At 42.1% G+C, this 18,925-nt stretch overlaps 1 protein-coding gene across 3 annotated transcripts; it reads left to right on the forward strand.

Moving 5' to 3' along the window:
* The first annotated feature begins 288 nt into the window (after positions 1-288).
* On the forward strand, positions 289-18,114 carry LOC118556318. Of its 3 annotated transcripts, XR_004929414.1 has the most exons (11): positions 295-514; positions 2,015-2,109; positions 2,992-3,086; positions 8,424-8,640; positions 10,477-10,589; positions 10,812-10,923; positions 11,814-12,015; positions 14,712-15,038; positions 16,896-17,123; positions 17,208-17,475; positions 17,998-18,114. XR_004929414.1 is itself a non-coding variant. In XM_036131555.1 (9 exons), exons 1-9 carry the CDS (start codon positions 414-416, stop codon positions 18,059-18,061), a joined length of 1,326 nt encoding a protein of 441 aa, XP_035987448.1. In that variant the 5' UTR covers positions 289-413; the 3' UTR covers positions 18,062-18,076. The 3 variants fall into 3 exon arrangements, 2 of the variants coding, with proteins under 2 accessions (XP_035987448.1, XP_035987447.1); XM_036131555.1 differs by lacking the exons at positions 16,896-17,123; positions 17,208-17,475 and having other exon boundaries at positions 289-514; positions 17,998-18,076; XM_036131554.1 differs by lacking the exons at positions 17,208-17,475; positions 17,998-18,114 and having other exon boundaries at positions 16,896-17,168.
* The last annotated feature ends 811 nt before the right edge of the window (positions 18,115-18,925 follow it).

Consider the following 18,925-nt stretch of genomic DNA (forward strand, 5'->3'; position numbering starts at 1 on the left):
CCACCTGCTGCTTATTTCTAAAACCATCTAAAACATCCCAGAACAGAATAAATGGTCAATCTAAGACATTTTCTGACCTCTGACTATCGGAGCCAATGAGAGCATTTCCTTTGCCCTCCAAGAAGAAACTCGTGGCTGGTGCTTGTGGACTAAAGGCTACTGGTACAGAGAAACCACTGGCCTCTTCTTCTTCTCCTTTTTAACAGCAGGAATCAACCTGCTTCCCTCCCTGGACCTGAGCAGACTGAGCTTTGATCCTGGAGAACACAGGAACCAGGTGATCCTAATTTGTTGCAATCCAGCCACACCCACAGAACACCTGCAGCCCAAACCCCAAACACGGACAGAGCAAGAACCCAGCAGGAGCAGGGTCTCTGCGCTCGCTCTTTCAGTGTTGATCCCTCATCCTCACAATGACCCATGTTCCAGAACGGCCCGTCCTGAAGAAGCTGAGGCCAGTGTCCAGTGCGGTCTTTGTCATCCTCTGCGTTTCGCTGCTGCTCTTGATCTTCAGGTGGGTGGAAATGTTCATCTATGGTGGCATATGTGTGTGAAAATGAAGGAGTCTCCAGTGGATGAGAGCAAACCATGACTCTGTTTGTGTGTTGAGGCAAACCTGTCAAAAACGCAGAGTTTCTGTGCACTTTTAAAATGATTTACTGAAGCAAATTGTATAAACAAAGACATTAATGTTTCAGCAAGGAGGAAATCTCCTTTTCAGCTTGACAGTGCTGGAGGTGAAGGCAAAACTCCACATCAAGGTAAATCTAATAAAAGCAACAAATAAAGATTGCCGTTCTCTAAATAGTTGCACAAAGCAGAAAACAAATCCATACAAAGTATTTTTGTAATCTCTCTCGACCCTGAGGCCTGACAGAACAGAATCTCTGCAGGCCTCCACAACGAGCTCCATTTAAACATTTCTGACAATCTAACATTTTAAAGAGCATTTAAGATGCTTCTCAAACATATTAAATCCCTTCTTTTGATTAAGCTTAAACTTTTCCTCCTGGCACACAGAACCATGCAGACACCCCCCCCCCCCTTGTTTTTCTGAGCATTTTGCTTTCGGACAGCGGGGAGAATTTGCTGGAATGATGCAGATCGTTTGGAAATAACCCTTTAACTCTTGCCAGATTTGTTGGCAGTAATATTTGTTTTATCTAAAGATAATTGCTGGTGTCTTTCATTGTATTCTCTCTTTTATCCTCCTGCTCGACTGGTTCGGCCAACCATCAGGCTACAGGTAGAAAAACATCAAATGTGAGTCTTTCCTGTCTGACTTTTGGATTTATTTCAAATGAGAAAAATGGAAAAGACATCCTCACACATGAAGATGGAGGTGTAGTTGTGATTTTCTGGTGCATCCTGACACTTAACAGGGCTTACGGTGTTTTTGTTGGATGCAGCTTTCAGTTTTGTTTCCTTACAGGTGAAGCCGACAGGATCTGGTTCTGCCAGCAGCGTCTGTCCTTTGAAAGCGACTCAAGCAGAACGCTTCTGTGTGATACGCATGTTTCTGAGACGAAACTATTAACCGCTTCCTCCTCGCTTGTATTGTGTAAATAAATTGGCTGATTAACTTTGGAATTTAAAACAGGTTTTGTTAACAGAACAAGGAGCGACTGTTGGTTAAGTAGTCGTCTTGCAATTGGAAGGTTGTGGGTTTGATTCCAGCTTCCCCCCTGTCACACGTCGATGGGCAAGGCCCCCTAACCCCACATCGCCTACCGGTCTGCGTATCGGTGTGTGGTCAGCATGACTGGAAAATCACTATATAAGTTCAGTCCATTTACTTGTTTATGATGCTTGGTGTTCTGGATGATTTATCACAATTATTCACTTTATTTAATACCTGTTTTATTACTTGTTTAAGATTTGCACACAGAGCTGGAAAATGACCTCCATTTCCTCCTTTTTTTTGAAGATGTATATCCAGGGAATCATTAATCGCTGACCTGTACCGGTTCATAACGCTCATGTGTCAGAATGCTTTGTCTTCGTTGCTCTGCAGGGCAGACGGGATGTTGCAGCTCCGGGTTCTGTCATACATCTTGCAGCCATCCGTCCAGCCCGCTGTGCCTCACAACAAGACTTCAGGAGATGCAGGTCAGGTTTTATTTTTTTTTCTCAGCAGCGGCTTACTCTGTCAGATACTCCCAAAAGCTTCCCCATGTGCTGAGAACCGGTTTTAATCGAACTTGTAGCACCATTCAAGCCCCAGGCAATCCAAAAAACCTCCCAAGACACCGAAGGAAATCCAGAAAGAAAATTAGAAGCCATGTTTCAAACATTAATCAGATTATTTCAGCAAAATCTATAGTTAGCAATAATGTTTTCTGTCCCAGTTTAAAAGAACCAACGGTTTCTGCACATCTCAGGTCTTCAGGGTGTTTGTTCCGGAGCTGAGAGCGTAGAAGCTCCTTGTATAGTTCTGGTCCTGGGAACGCTGAGTCAGTACAAACGAAGACCTGAGGGGTCTACATGCGTTCTGAAATACATTTTGAACCCAAAGACCACTTGAATTGTAATATCCTTTGACAAATGGAAAGCCAGAGATTCAAGAACTTCTTCTGATATAATCCAGTTTTCTGGTGTTGGGCAGGACTCTAGCAGCAGCAGCAGTCAGATTTAATTTTGTTTAGAGACCAGTAAATTTAGCTCGTCTAGTAACAGATTTTATTTGGTTGTCAAAAATAAGTCCAAAACTACACCCAGGTTCCTCCCATGCTCCGTGAATGATCTGATGTGCTCGTCTACGACATGCACCAGAGCGCATAGATGGAGGCATCATGGGTAAAGTGAGACACACCTGACCCTGCATCTCTCCCTGCACATAAACAACTAATATACCAATCACTGGTCTGCATGTGGACCCGATTACCTCCAGCTTCACATTTGTTTCCACTAACCTAAGCTTTTTATCTTAGCTGTTATTAAAAAAGGTAAACTTCAGTTTGAAGTACAATTTATTTATTTTAACTCTTGCAGTTGTGAAAGGACCACCAGCCCATCTGCTGAGAGTCAATGGCTCAAAAACACTGCTGGTGTCTGCTTTTCTGGAGCATCGAACGGCACAAAAGAAGGTAGGAAAGCGCTTTTTCATTAGCAAGACAATTCAAAGGGCTGGACATGAACAAAAAAATGAGTCAGAGGGAAAACATTACAGAGGAAAGCAAATTTCATTGGAACAGTAGCAGCAGGTCTGATACAGTATGAGACAAGTTGGACTACAAACTTCAACATTGACAGTCAAAGGCTTTTAAATTAAGGCCTTTAAATTAAAAAGGTTTTTAACCTTTTTGATTTAAAGGAACTCAGGCTTTCAGCACTTTTACAGTTTTCTGGGAGTTTGTTCCAGATCAGTGGAGCATAGGAACTAAATGCTGCTTCTCCATGTCTGGTTCTGGTTCTGGTTCTGGTTCTGCAGAGCAGGCTGGAGCCAGAAGACCTGAGTGGTCTGGAGGGTTGATGCCCTGATAACAAGTCTGTGATGTATTTAGGTGCTAATTCAGGGATTTATAGACTAACAGAAGGATTTTAAAGTCTATTCTCTGAGATCCAGGGAGCCATGGAAGGACTTTAGAACCGGGTCCATGTTCTCTACATTCTTAGTCTTAGTGAGGACTTCAGAACCGGGTCCATGTTCTCTACGTTCTTAGTCTTAGTGGAAGGACTTCAGAACCGGGTCCATGTTCTCTACGTTCTTAGTCTTAGTGAGGACTTCAGAACCGGGTCCATGTTCTCTACGTTCTTAGTCTTAGTGAGGACTTCAGAACCGGGTCCATGTTCTCTACGTTCTTAGTCTTAGTGAGGACTTCAGAACCGGGTCCATGTTCTCTACGTTCTTAGTCTTAGTGGAAGGACTTCAGAACCGGGTCCATGTTCTCTACGTTCTTAGTCTTAGTGAGGACTTCAGAACCGGGTCCATGTTCTCTACGTTCTTAGTCTTAGTGAGGACTTCAGAACCGGGTCCATGTTCTCTACGTTCTTAGTCTTAGTGAGGACTTCAGAACCGGGTCCATGTTCTCTACGTTCTTGGTCTTAGTGGAAGGACTTCAGAACCGGGTCCATGTTCTCTACGTTCTTAGTCTTAGTGAGGACTTCAGAACCGGGGTGATAAGAACATTAAGCTTAGATAAGTTTCTGTGGAATTTTCCTTAAAGGTGTCCCTTTGGCTAAATGAGTCACAGGAAATTATGCTTTCAAAGGTAACAGGAAGGTGACCAGCAAGGTCAGGGGTCACTAATTAAAAATCAGCGGGGTCCGAATAAAGAAAATCAACAACCAGTAAAGGTCCGGAGACATTTTTCATTATAATCTGTTATGTTAAACAGCATTTAACACTGAAATAAAATACTTTTTTTAAATAAAAAAAAAATCATAAAAATAGAACATTTTCCATTTTAAAATCTAAAGTGCTTTTTGAGATGGAGAACAATCGTTCACAGTTTGGTATATTGACAATTTCCTGACGTTCACATCTTTTATAAAACACCTGAACTGACCGTTTTTTTTTTTCTTTCCTTTTTTTATGGCTTATTGAGAGAAGTAGGCTTTAGGATTTTAAACCTGGGTTTGAATGGCGACAAAGCCATTCTCAATCACATCAAGGTGCTCACTCATATTGTGCCTTTTTTAAATCGGCTATTTTCTCCGTACGTATGACTGAAGCAAGCGGATATGTTTGGGAAAATGTGCTGCGCTTCATATCGTAGTGCCGCTTAATGTTGCTGCTTTTGATGAGAGCGACTATCTCGGAACAAATGAGACATTTCACTTTTCTTTCACCTGTTCACTGGGCTTCTTCCAGCAGTCCACTCTTTCTCTGCTCTTTTTTTTCCTCTTCGTCTTCTCCTTCTTTCCCACCGCTCGGCTTGCCACGGGTTTGCCTGCTGTGTCTAAATGTAGCTAGCAGCAGCAACACGCAGCTCATTGGCTAATTTGCATCACATGCAGCCTGGTGCCGGACGCTCCAGAGGGCTTTACCATATTAACAGGAGAAGCAGCGCAAGTGAAATTAGACGTCGTCGGACAACATGCGGTAATTTACAATGTTTTAGATCGGGTTAGGTCTGGATCCGGACCCTGGTCCGCTAATCCGTGACCTCTGAGAGAGGGCAACATCAGTTACATTGACCTTAGAAATCTTTAGACCTTTAGTGATGATCAAGTCTAAAATATGTCCCTGTTTGTGCGTTTGCTGTTTAACATGTTGAGTTAAACCAAAGTTTCTAAGTGTGTCACAGTTCTTTTGCACTTCTGTCTGCAGAGTTGTCAATATGAAAGTTGAAGTCTCCCACAATAATGAAACAGTCATAATCAACGCATTGCAGACAGGAGGTCACTAAGATCATTTAAAAAGTTAGATTTGGACATTCAAGAACATAGTTTGTACCAGGCTCTTTACCTGGAGAGCCAAATATTCAAGAGTCAATCATTTTATTATTTTTATTAAGTTTAGTGAATCATTAAACAAAGTTGCCACTCTTCAATCTTTCCTTTGCTGTCTGCTCTCACAAAGAAAATTGTAGTTTGGAGGAGTCGACTCTTTCAGAAAAGGTGCTTCATTAAATTCATATAACCATGTTTCTGTTTAAAAACATGACATTAAGACTATTGTCCGTAACAAAATCATTAATTAAAAGGGATTTTCCTGACAGAGGTCTAATGTTTAATAAACCCAGTTTGACTTAATGGTTAATATCTCTGTGGCAGGTTTATTCCTCTTTGTTATCCTTTTAGGTTTGTTTTTTCTAGCATCTACAATAAGATATTTTTACAATCTTCTTCTGGAAATTGTCACGTCTGTATCACAGTGAAGTGATCTGAAGATCCTGAGCGCAGACACGTTCCTTGATATGTGGCGGTGATGGATTAGGAGGTTGGCTATCAGGGTGGTTGTGAGGAGAAGATGTCAGCTGTAAGCCAATCTTGGAAAACTCCTTCTTATTGTTGGTGAAATCCAGGAAAGGGACATTTGGGCTGAGTGGGGAGAAGGGGGAGGTGGGTGCAGTCTGGTCTGGGGTAGGGAGGTTTTGGGTTCCTTGTTCGGGTTACTGGGGTGTCTCTTTGTCCTGTTAAGTTCTCAGGTTAGTCATCCTGGTAGGATGGCATGAAAATTAGTCACTGGCGCCTTCAACTGTGATTCAGTTGAAGGCGTCAGTGACTAACAGCCAGGAACCATGGGTAACATGCATGCTTGGAAGGAAGCAGCCGGTTCCTTTCAAAGGGTGCATTATGGGCATGCCAGCATATCTTTCATGCACCATTGACCCTACGCCAAAAGTTCCCACACTTCTCAAACATTAAGCCCCTTCTTTTGATCAACTTTATCTTAACCATGGGAAAGCCACTGTATCTGCGTAAAATGACAATTCACCAAGCACTGGTATAAAGCGACGACAAAGGGTTTAGAAGTAGATTATATCTGTTGATTAGCATCGCCATGACATCACGTCAAACTAACAAGCGTGACAGAAGCAACACAAACCTACTGAAGCAGGGATATGATTCAGAACGGTATGCAGCAATAAACTGGTTGCACATGTAGCAAATACCACAAGTTAAATGGACACTGAAATGGCAAGGTAGAAGGGGGGGGGGGGGAGAGAAAGATGAGACAACATGCTAAAAAAGAGAGGAGAGAAAAGGGAGAAGCAATATAACATCCTCTGAGTCTGCTTCTACACCTGCAAAGAGAGATATAAAAAGAACAGCAAAACCAGCTGATAAAGTATTACAGGTTGAAACAACCAATACCTTGATACCAACACTGAAGAATATAATATAATATGTATAAAGTGACAGCTCAAGATAACAGGGGTTTTCTGTATAGAAGTGAATCCAAGCACCTGTAGGTGTTTGTGAGAGTGAACTTGTGTCTATGAGGTTTATCCATGAGGAAAATGTTCAATAGTGGTTGTGAGGAGCCAAAGACCCCCAGAGCAATGAGGCAGATGCTAGGGGAACCAGAACCCTAGATGCCTGAAGGGACCCCAGAGCAAAAGTGCCCAAGAGGGACCAACACAAGGAAAGGTCTCCACACTTAGTGGAGACCTGCGATGTCCTGGGAGAGGGGGCAGTACAAACCCAACCTGACAAATGGACAAACAGTAAACCATGTACAGTCACTCGTTCCCACCCTAGTGCCCCCCACATGGAAACACTCCTACAAAAAACAAACAAGAGGGACGCAGTACTCACACTCACCCCACATCCTATATTCCCAGGTCCAGACACCGGCACCCCAGAGGGGTATCCAGCCACAACCTACCCGGTCCATACTCTGGTCCTAACCCCCCGGCTAACCAATCAGAGCCCACTCCACAAACCCTGAGGTGCTACCTCTCCCACACTCTGCCCTCCTTACTTTAGCCCCCCCCCCCCCCAACCCCCCTCCCCCATCATAATGCAGGGCAGAGCAGAAGTGCCAGTCCCAGTCAATCACCCGGCCCCAACAATTGGCATTTAGCTCCGTCATCTGCGACAAATGGACTCGGTCCATTTTTCTGACGGACAACAGAGGAGCGTTCTCTATCATGCTATTGGGAAATGCCCCATTGACTAGACTGGCTTTATTTGTGATGTAACAGAGAGCGCATGGATGAAAGGGAATGTGTGAATGAGAAGTTATTTACTCCAGAAATCCTAACTGCAGGGGGTTATTTAAAGGAACAATAAGTAACGGCACCTAGTGGTTAAAATTGGAACAACACATAGACAGAGCCTTTCATGGAGACCCACCATTTACTCAGGACAGGTTGTATTCTGTTCTGGTCTGCTTCTCTTACTGACTTCCATGTCTGCAGGCTGCTGCTCTTTTGCCAAGATACAATACCAAATGCTGCGTTCTTTGCTGGGAGCCGTGGGAACTCTCATATGATTGGCTCAGAAACCAGGAAGTAAAAGCAGGCTACACTGAACCGAAGTAGTTCTGGACCGTACCTTTAGATTTGAAAGGAGAAAAACTTGACTAAGACATTGATGGAGAGGACCGACTGTTTATAGTGAATGTTTGTTCCATCCTGGGTAAGAAACGAGAATGATTTAGGTTGACTTTACAGTAAATTTCTTACTTAATGCTCCTTTAACTATTTGCATATTAGGGATGCTAGGGTGCTCTGACCTTTAGATTTCTCCGGTGCAGTAACTCGCTGGGTATGCATGCAGTGGAAACTGTAAGGTGTCTTTATGTTAATGGGGAATGTTACTTCCATTCCAGGTGACAAATAAGAATGATTTAGGTTGATTTTTACAGTGAATCTTACTTATTGCTCCTTTTTTAAAACGTATTTCTAGCTTTTATATTCAGAGTAATCTGAGTGGTCCAAGTATAAAGATTTTTCTTTTTGAGCTGAAGTGTATTTACAATCGGATATAATGAAGTCTCACTGCATATTTTGAAAAAATTTATTTGACAGGTCCTCGTTATTTCTATAATGTTTCGGGAGGAGAAACTTGCCCTTCAGTGCAACCTCCGCTGTCAGGAGAAGCTTTACGTCTCCAAAGCTGTCATAGAAATCCACTGGGACCACTTTGGCTTTCCTTACGGGACAGCAGACATCTTCTGTCCGCTCCCTTCAGGCTGTGAGACACCGACGCATGTGGCCATCACCTCAGCAGGAACCAACAACACAGGTACTGAAGGGCTTTGCTGAGGTTTTTAAGGCCTGATGATGTTTGATTCTCAACTCACTGCACTGAAACGTTGAGCAAACTGTTGCTTCTACTGTACAGTTTGCTGAATAGCAAACAGTCACTGCTTATTTCCAGAATTATTTTTGAAATGGACTGGACAGACAATGTACTGTCCTGGACAGGTCACTTTTTTTTTAAAGAATGAATCTGAAGAAAAGGTTGTTTCAGATGTCTAATGGGAGTAGTCACCAAAGTCAGGGAGCATAACTGCTGAAGGCTGTCAATGGGTGAGAGGCGGGGTACACCATGGACATGTCGCCAGTCTATCATAGGGAAACAGTCATTATTTTTAATGTACTAGCATAAGTAGATTAAAATGATTCAAAGGATTTGTAGCAGTCCCTCATACTGAGCAAGCATGAAGCGACAATTCTTTCATTTGTGATAAACAGAATTCCTGATTACGTTGCAAAAATAATTAGATAAATCCCTACATTATCTATCCTAAATTACATCCATCCTTCCTGTCCCATGCGATGAGAATAAGCTGGTGAGGAAGGCCACTTCTGTCCTGGGCTGGACTCTGGACTCGGTGGAGGAAGTAGCTGAGAGGAGGGTGTTGTCCAAGTTCACATCCATCATGGACAACACCTTCCACCCCCTGAACCAGATCCACAGTATAGATGGGGACGCACTGTATATACCTCATGCACCTCTTCCTCCTATTGGCACCTTCTTTTGATTGAGCCGATGTGACACGTGAATTTCTCCATTGTGAGATCAATAAAGTATATATTATCTTAAGTAGTATGCAAATAAGTGACATAGCGCCACTCTGACTACATTTCATGTATTGCATAAACCTGGGCGGTTTGTTCAAGATGTGACACAGGCTGTCACGTTAGCATTGAACCAATATGTGGCAAAGTAGTACACAGTGCTGAATCAGCGCAAGTTCTAGGTGTGTCCAGGTTTGCAAATCTTGACTCAGTGACGGCACAAACGAAACGCATACGGATTCATGCAGTAAGAGTGCATGAATCCGTATGTCTCAGAATCTACTCAGTGCTGGGAGGGATTTTATTTTTTTTCCCAGTATGCTAAAGTGGTGGTGGTGTTGTTGGCACCCCTCTGTTAATCAAAGAAATTCATACAGTGGTCATTGAAATAAAACGCCACCGTTGAAACCAAATCATAAAAAGGCAAGAATGGAATTTGCCACTATGCAGATTGTAAACTTCTGTGACGTTTTTCTTTTGGACAGTTGAGGCAAAACTGGAGCTTTTTGGAAAGGTACATCAGCTCCATGCAACAATAAAGCAAACCTAGAAAAGGACCGTGTCTCTACTGCAAAATGTGAGGAGGCTCAGTTCTGTTCTTGAGCTGCTTTGCTGCATGTGGCACTGGGTGTCTCAGTCCTGGTGTGGGTTCAGTGAAATCACAAAACTATCAAGGCGTTCTGGATAGAAATGTGCTGCTTAGTGTCAGAAGACTTGTCCTCAGTTGTGGGTCATGAGTCTTGCAACAGCAAAATTACCCAAAACACACAGCAAGAGGAAATGGTAGATTGAATTACTCGGCGGTCAGTGGTTTGTTCAGATTCAGTTCTGAAGGACTCGAGTTGATTATGGTCAAAGAAGAGTGTATAATCTGCTGAGAAGGATGGTTTAAGAAACATGTCATATGACGCAACATTCCACAGGCAAGTGACAAATGAACCTGAGGGAGACAAAGCATTGTGTAAAGGTACCCATTTGGGGTCGTCTCATTAGTTATTTTAACAAAATCAGTTAAAGAGATATTAAAACATCCCTCTGCTTTCTGTCTGTGGGTTAGATGAATCTGACCTTGTGTTTTTGGAGGTTGAGAATCAAAGAACGCTGAACATCTTTCCTTACAACTTCACCAGCTGTTTCTCCACCATGTATAACTACACCAACATCCTGCAGGTAACAGCGCATCATAATTATCTTTTAAGAGGATATGTGGCAACAAACGTTCAAATTAAGAAGTTCTGGGATTAAATACCGAAGAGATAAGAGGCAAGACTCTCACTATTCATTACCAATAGAAATTCTCTGATGGCCTTCTCTTCTGTGTCAGCTGTTAGGATATTAACTTTGTGATTTCATGCTTATGCTTTCAGTCTAAATGTGTGCTCTGTGTTGCAGCTGGTGCAGAGTTTGGAGATGCTTCAGTTTCTGGGAGTGAACAGAGTCGTGGTCTACAAGACGAACTGCAGCGCCGATGCACAACGCGTCCTGGACTACTACTCAGGCAAAGGTTCAGGAAACTCATATCTGTGTCTATATTACTAAACATGCTTAACATGTGTCACATTTTTCTGTACTAAAAAAAAAAAACAAAAAACTTTCAAAGCTAATTTAAGAGGCCAAGGATGGAGGAATCACTATAAAAGTTAGTAAATAATACTTTGTCACATTTTTAATGAAAGATTGTTTGGGGAAAAACAAAAATTCATGATTAATTTTACCAGATTCTTTCCCGTAAGAGAAATTTCTTGATTGGAACAATTGTTGGGTGTATTTTTAACAAGCAGTACAAAATTCTATCTGGTAACAAGTCCACTTGATGCCAAATTAATAAACTCTGTTAACCTCTAAGGTTTTTCAGTTCAGCTCCAGTGCAAAGTTTTAAAACTTCTTACCAAATAAGATTTATTTATGAAGCACATTTAAAAACCTTTAGATAAGAATATTTTTCTCTTATCTACATTAAAGATTATGATCTCTCTATGGTCTTATTTGAGCAACACATGCATACAATACACAGATTATATATAAATCCGAGTATCATCAGCATAGCTATGAAAGAAGGCTTCTCAGAAGTTGCACCCATGAACACTGGCTATTTGCTGGAAGTTGTGGTGATGGAATGTTCCTTTGGATCAGTTTGATATCTGTTTGAATGTGTTTATGCTGAATTAGCAATAGTAGCGGTGGTTTTAAAACTTTTGTAGCCAACGATTGGAGATATTTGGCTCTCAAATTGAAATGAGTTATTGTCAGATACATAACACATCCACATTTCAGAGGCTCAACAATACTGAGAACATTTAGATCTGGTCATTTTGTCTTATAACAAACCAGTGGAAATAAGGTTAAAAGTTGAGTGTAAATTAAAAGAAGCTGGCTGTCTCTTTGTGTCTTCAGGTTTAGTGGAGGTGATTCCTTGGTCTTTGTCGAAGTACCTGAATGTGTCTCGAAAAGCTTTGCCTACAGAAGATCCTGGTGACATCCACTACTTCGGTCAGATCCCTGCTCTCAATGACTGCCTCTACAGATACATGTACCGGTCCAGATACTTGGCCCTGCACGACCCTGATGAGCTCATCCTGCCCCTGTCAGTCTACAGGTACTGCAGAATTGACTTTTCACAGCGACATAACCCGCTACAGGCTCCACACTAAAAGATGAGTAATGAGTGAGAAAAGGCAAGAACACTGAACTGGATGGGTCACATTCATGAAGTGTAAACATGTACACTGCCTTGCAAAGGTATGCATACCCCTTGAGAGAACAGCAAAGTATTTCATGATGGTGAGGTGAAGGAGAAATGAGCCTCTAACAGAGGCTAGGGACTGGGGTGGGGGTTCACCATCCAGCAGGACAACCACCCAGAACATACAGTCAGAGATATCCGTTAGAACGGCCTAGTCAAAGTCCAAATTTAAGTACTAGTGAGAAGCTGTGGCAGGACTTGCAAATTGGCTGAAGCTTTCATTCTGACTCCATTTGAGCCACAATAATTCAATAAATTTTTATTTACTATAGCTCCAATTCATGATTCATGTCATCTCAATTCACATACAAAGTCAAATTCAATCAGATTATATAGATAGAATCAGATCAGATGGATGGACAAGAAGAAAAAATTCGACACAATTCGATAATTTTAAACTTGATAAGATACTTTAAACACTATTCAATACCACATTCTATGTTGTGGAAGTATATTTGCAAAGTCTTAGAAACTTATAAATTAATAGGGTAGATGTACTTTATTGTGCCCAGAACTGGGACATTATTGGTCAGCAGCAGCACAACATACAGAAACCGGTGATGAGCTGTAGAAGAGAACAATCTAAAAAAATGTCTACACATATTAACATCCTATAGCTACACACGTTAGAGGTTATTGTGCAGCAGAAATTAAAAGTAATGAGGAAATGCTACAATGTGGAAGTGAATATATTCAGTAACTGTACGAAGGTGAGTAGGGAGAAGTCAGGAGCCATTTAGATTAAAAACAGGTCAGAGAAGCGTAATTTTTACATTTAGTAAAGCAGTAGAACATACTTGTTAGAAGTGTTAATGTGGCAGTAGGAACACTGGGTCCAACTAAACAAGTGATTGGAAAATTGGTTTCTTAGCCATGTGAACAAGGGTCGATCCATCCAGCGAAGCAGGGAGTGTTGATGTAGTGGATGGAGATGAGTATAAAGTTCAAAAGAATAGTTGCTTCAGTAAAGAGGAAAGATTCACAAGATAAGAGTTGCCATCATGCATGGTTTGGAAACGGTTACACTAACAAAAAGACGGGAGGTGGATCTTCCAGTTTTCTTCAGCTGTGAGCAATGGGGATGATGGCTGGGAGCTCAGGTTCAGTGCTTTGGAGACATGGATGTGCTGAGATGGTTTGGGCTTTCACAGAAGATTAATGGTGGATGTTTTGCACTAAGGACGCTGAAGCTTCCAGTGAGCAGGGAAGGAGGAAAACATCAGGAGTTTCTACTCACTGCGACTTTTCCTGTTGGTAAAATTGTTGGAAATGGGGGACCGTATTTGTCTATGTGGACCGATATTTTAGCTCACGCCGTCTGGAATGCAGCAGCAGCACAAGCAGGTCTCTTAATGGCTCTTGTTGGACGGCACGATAACTAGGAAAACGGCTCCTGTTGGGGGGGGGGGGGAAGAATATAAGCCCAAATAAGCGGCTTCACGTTCAAAGACAATCCCAACAAAATGAAACCCACAGCTCAAAATTTACAAGGCCAAAGTAGCTTATAAAACAGAATTGGCGACACCGGTTTTGCAACATGCAGTGCGTTAACATCATATCTGGGAAATGTCTGTAAATGTCACCAAAATCTCAGGCCTTAGTTATCCTGTGCAGATGCACCACATAAAGAGCAGACGTAGGAGAGTAATTTTTTTATTACATGGGGTCCACAAGATGCTTATGTCGTATTAACAGATGTTTATCCACGTCTTCATATTGTCTCCTTTCATTACATATAAATCTGGTTAGGAGGATTGTCTTTGCCTCGCTCTGAGATGGAGAACATTTATATTATTGGAAAACCGTTTCCTAAATCCACACTGGCTAATAATCAGCTCATCCTTTCACAGTAAAGCATGCAGCAGCTGCTTTCCGTAGCTCACGGACTGCCCCCCTTTCACTCCTCATTGCATCAGATCAAAAAATTTTACTGAGACTCGAGTTTCAGAACACGAGTCCAAGTCAAGTAAAAAAAAAAATAGGCACTTGAGTCCTAAGTAAAACTGGAGTCTCAAATTTGATTTGGATTGAATTTCTTTGTCTCCCGTGTGGGGAAATTACGTTTCAGTGTAACCCATCAAGAGAAAGACGGGATATGGGTGACAGCTTAACTGAGGCCTTGCTGCCTTTTACAGAGTATAGAAAATTAATATATTGAGATGGTTGGGGGGACAGAAGGATAATACAGGTTTAAAAAAAACCTCAGCACAAAAAAGCAACATACACAAGCATAACATAATCAATGAAGGCAGTGATTCATAGGAGGGTGTATTTAATGGAGAGAGAAACCAGCCTCCAAGGCCAGCATCGGGTACCAAATTCAATAAAAAGGAGATTTTCGTCAGACTGTGAAATTTCTATCAGCCTTCAAGGCTTTGCTGGTCGTCTTAATGGGACTCCCAAAAAGCCAAATTTGTTGGTCTTCCTGAGATCATTTTCATTTCAACATTGAGTTCAGACCACTAGATTTGCTAGCTCAGATGTAATTGGTGCCTATACTGTTCACCTCACTTTAAAGTGTCTTACTCATTCACTCGTCTTCTCTACAGCTGGTTGGAGCTGCTGCCTCTTCTGGAGAAGGACTACGGTGCCGACGGCTGTTACCAGTTTGAGAACAACTACTTCCCCAGTGAATTTACGCTGCCCCCTCCCGCCCCCGTTACGCTACCGCCACTAGAGCAGTGGCAGAATGTAACCGGGGTGAACATCCTGACTCACCTGTACAGTGAACCTGTCAAGCCTAAACCTGCATTTAACAACTTCAAGATCATCACCAACCCTCGTTCTGTGTTCGCTGTAACTGTTCACGGCGTGTTGAAGTCACAGAAGGTCTGCGCCTGGGTTGACAGGAAGATGGCCCGAATATACCACGTTAGGTAAACTTAACACGGTACACCTGGCGTAATCCGGCAGCACAACCACACCTCGCACACGTTTCAGTACTGAAGGTTTTCAGCAGAGCTAAACCAAACTGAAGACTTCAAGTTTCTGACAAGGTAAAAGCTATAAACTGTAGAATTAACATCTACAACCTGTAAGCATTTACCCAACAAGGGAATGTGTTAAAAAAAACTTTGTTCTTCAGTAAGATCAGTGGTCCCCAATCCTGGTCCTCGAGGGCCGGTGTCCTGCAACTTTTATTTGTCACTCTGCTTCAACACACCTGAGTCAAATAATGAGGTCATTGGGAGGACTCTGGAGAACTTCACAGCACACTGGGGAAGTAAGTCAGGTGTGTTGGATCAGGGACACCTGCAGGGACACTGGCCCTCGAGGACCAGGATTGGGGACCACTGAGTAAGATGGTTACTGCAGCAACATGGCCAGGGATTATCTTTTCTACTCACCCAGGCACAAGATCCAAGCTAATGTCTGTTTGGTTGAGCTTGTACTCAAATATTCCCTAAGAAGTGTGATTTTTAAGATGCAGTCTTGCGTTTTTATGCGACTATAGTCAAACAGCTAACAGTCAAGGCCCTAAACTACACGACTCCAGATGTTTACACTGATGCTGTTAAGTTTAGCTTCTGAAGTGTCCATCCATCCACCAGAGCTGGGGGGGGGGGGGGGCTGCTTTCACAGAGCTGCCTGCTGAAAGCAGCCTGCAGCCGTACAGTCCCCGTTCCTTTGACCAAAGATCTCTCAGCGCAAAATCCAACCTATAGAAATGATTTCACTGTGGTTAAAAATCCTTTGCGCTATTGACGTGTTCTCGTCACTCCCGCGTGGTTGAGGCCAAATTCTCAAAGTTGTTAACAACGCTGTATATACAGTATTTCTGTTTCACAGCCTTGAGGGTTTGTCAGGGTTGAAATAAAATGCACATCTTCCTATAAAAGCTCTTATCTTGTAAAAATTGCAGCTAAAAGCATCCGTGTAATTGGTGTTTTACATTAAGGTATCACACATGTAACAATGCAATCAACATCATTGTAAATATCCTTTCAGACCATCAATCAATCTAGCTCTACTTAGATTTGTACTGATCCCATTTCCTGCACAGGAGAAGGCTTAAGTCCCACAATAGCTACATTTACATGGACAAAAGTAATGGGAATAAAGGGCTGATTGGAATAAAATGCATCACGTAAACAAGCCAATCGGAATATGGTGATCGGATTAAGCTCAATCGGAATAAAATTGTATTCTGAATGAGATGGCTGGTTTATGCCAATTGATAATCCAATCAACATGCAAATAAGTGCTTGTCAGTATCAAGTTATTCCGAATGTGGCATCTGACCTGAGTGCGCATGTGTGCCCGATGTAAACATTTCCTGGTTGAGTGGCGGAAATTCGTCGGGAAGCAAAGCTGATGGTGCTCCCCATAAACCTCTGTTTAAATGTTAGCGAATAAATAATGACTTTTAGCGGTTTTAATGTTTCAAAGCGTAATTAGAAGCTGGTGCAAGTCCAGCCTGGGCTCTCATAAGACAAGTGAACTCGTATAATACTGCTTTGTTTGCTATTTTAATGGTTGTTTAGCAAAGACGAAAGTTATTATTAGTTTATTTTATTTTTTATTTCGGGTGAGTTTGATAACTGCCCATGTCAGAGTGGTTTTATTCTAAATAAAGCCAGATGCATATAAACGCACATTATGATCGGATTAATTGTGTGCCCATATAAACGGTACAATCCGATTACTATTTTTTTTTTAATTTAAATAAATTTTCAACCTGATAGTGAAAGTTTGTGCATGTAAACGTAGCCAATGTCTCTTTGTTTCGGCAGACCTCGAGGACAAATTGATGTGAAGCCGCAGCAGCTGATTTATGACGGCAGACTGCTGAGCTACAGCAGCCGCCTCACGTCTGCCGTCAATGCTGTTCTCAGAGAGACTGGACTCCTCCCTGAAGACGGCATGAACTAGACTCTGTTTCCACCTCAGAGACACTTTGCTTTGTGAGAAAGGAGGAGCTTGAATCAATTCATAGAGACAGGATGTTTATTTTTTTACAGGTTAGAAAGTGAATTAAAACAGTCTGAAATTGTTTCAGCCATACTTCATAGCGTTTCAAAATACCCTTTTGTGTTTGAAAACAGTGTTGGAAAGAGGCTTTATCATAAAGACACAATAGTGGATAGTCTCTGTTTATGGTTCAGGACGTTCTGAGGACGTTGATCAAGATTACTAAACTGAGAAAGAGATGTCTGAGGCTGATATGACAGATGACCTAAGACACAGGGGTAAAGGTCCTGCAGCTTTTAGACGTCTCTGGTCCAGCACACCTGAATCAAATGGCTGAATTACCTCCTCAGCTGGCAGTCAAGTTACCCAGAGTCCTGCTGATGACCTGATTATGTGACTCAGGTGAGTTAAAACAGAGACTCTTGTCAAAGTTTCAGATCACTGGAGTTTGAGAGGAACACATCAGGTCAGTAAAAATTGCTTCTGATTAAAGACTTTAGGTGGTAGATTCAATGTTCACAATGCTCTTACTCTCCAGGGCTCTTTTATTAAAGCTGCATGCACACAAAACGGGGCCTGAAACTTATGTACAAAAATCTCGATAATCTCTATAAAAAGTAATCTTGACAACAGAGCGTTAGGTCCCTCATGTAAACTTTAACCCATACATAAGCTGGTTTTGTAAATGGGGAAAACTGGCAACGCAGGTGGTGAGTATTGGAGTCACACTGCATCAACGCTGGGACGTGGCATCGATCTCCCTCCTGGATGCAGGAATTACAGCATGGATCGTGTCTCCATGAGAATGCCATGTGATGTTTAAGACGGCATTAATGTTAACATGTCAGACACAAATGACTAATACAGCTCTATTGTCCTTCAGTTCATCAATTGTTTCTTATTTTTCAGCACACCATCTTTCAGCACCAGTCCTCTAGACGCACCAATGTTGGGGACAGCCGGATCACTTTTTCCACCCACCGACTAAAGAGGACATGAAGACGTGCCATCACCCCACTGTGCTTTGACACATTAAATACAAATCAAACTGTGCTTTACCTGGCTTGTCTGCGGTCTCTGCCTGCATTTCTTTGCTCTTTCCTTCCTGGTCGCCATTGTTGACCATGAAAAAATTGATCAGATGGCTTATTTAAGTACACGTTGACCTTTTTAATGAGGTGCTTTGCATGGTTGAATGTTGAGGTGTAGAGGACAGAACCTGAGGAACGCTGTAAGCAAACATTCGGGCACAGGTGGATTTATTAAGGTTGCTGGTGCGCGTGCTCATGGTTTTACAAGTCAGGATTTATTTTGGTGTACGACAGTTTCAGCTATCAGCCAAACGTTTAGCATAGATCCTGCACAATATTTTATAAATGACACCCCATGGTCCTGATGTCCAAAAGATTACACAGCTCTCATACTAAACTACCAAACCGTGCGTAAAGGTCTCACTGCACGTTGCCTTCATAAATTGGAATTTGTGTGGAATTGGACACGCCTGCACCTTGATCTCTGGCTGCCTTGCCCCCTGCCCCTGAATACAAACCCAAATCAGTAAATATGCCTAGAAAGCATCCCATCATGTGTCCAAATAACTACGCCAATGGTACTGTCAGGCAGTCACTGAGATGCCCTGAGGGATATTTTATATTGAATTACAGCAAACTAACGGCTTCCTCAGTGACATCAACTTCTTAAAGGGACAGTGTTGAACTATTTTAGCTTTTAATTAGCAAAAATCAAGTATTTTTATAAATGCATATTCTGGCAAAGTCTTATAACATCACATCAAAAATGAAAACAATATCATAACTTAGAATTAGTATCTTCAAATAACAGCAATCGTGTT

Source organism: Fundulus heteroclitus, unplaced genomic scaffold (assembly GCF_011125445.2).
Source record: "Fundulus heteroclitus isolate FHET01 unplaced genomic scaffold, MU-UCD_Fhet_4.1 scaffold_44, whole genome shotgun sequence".
Classification (NCBI taxonomy): Eukaryota; Metazoa; Chordata; class Actinopteri; order Cyprinodontiformes; family Fundulidae; genus Fundulus; species Fundulus heteroclitus.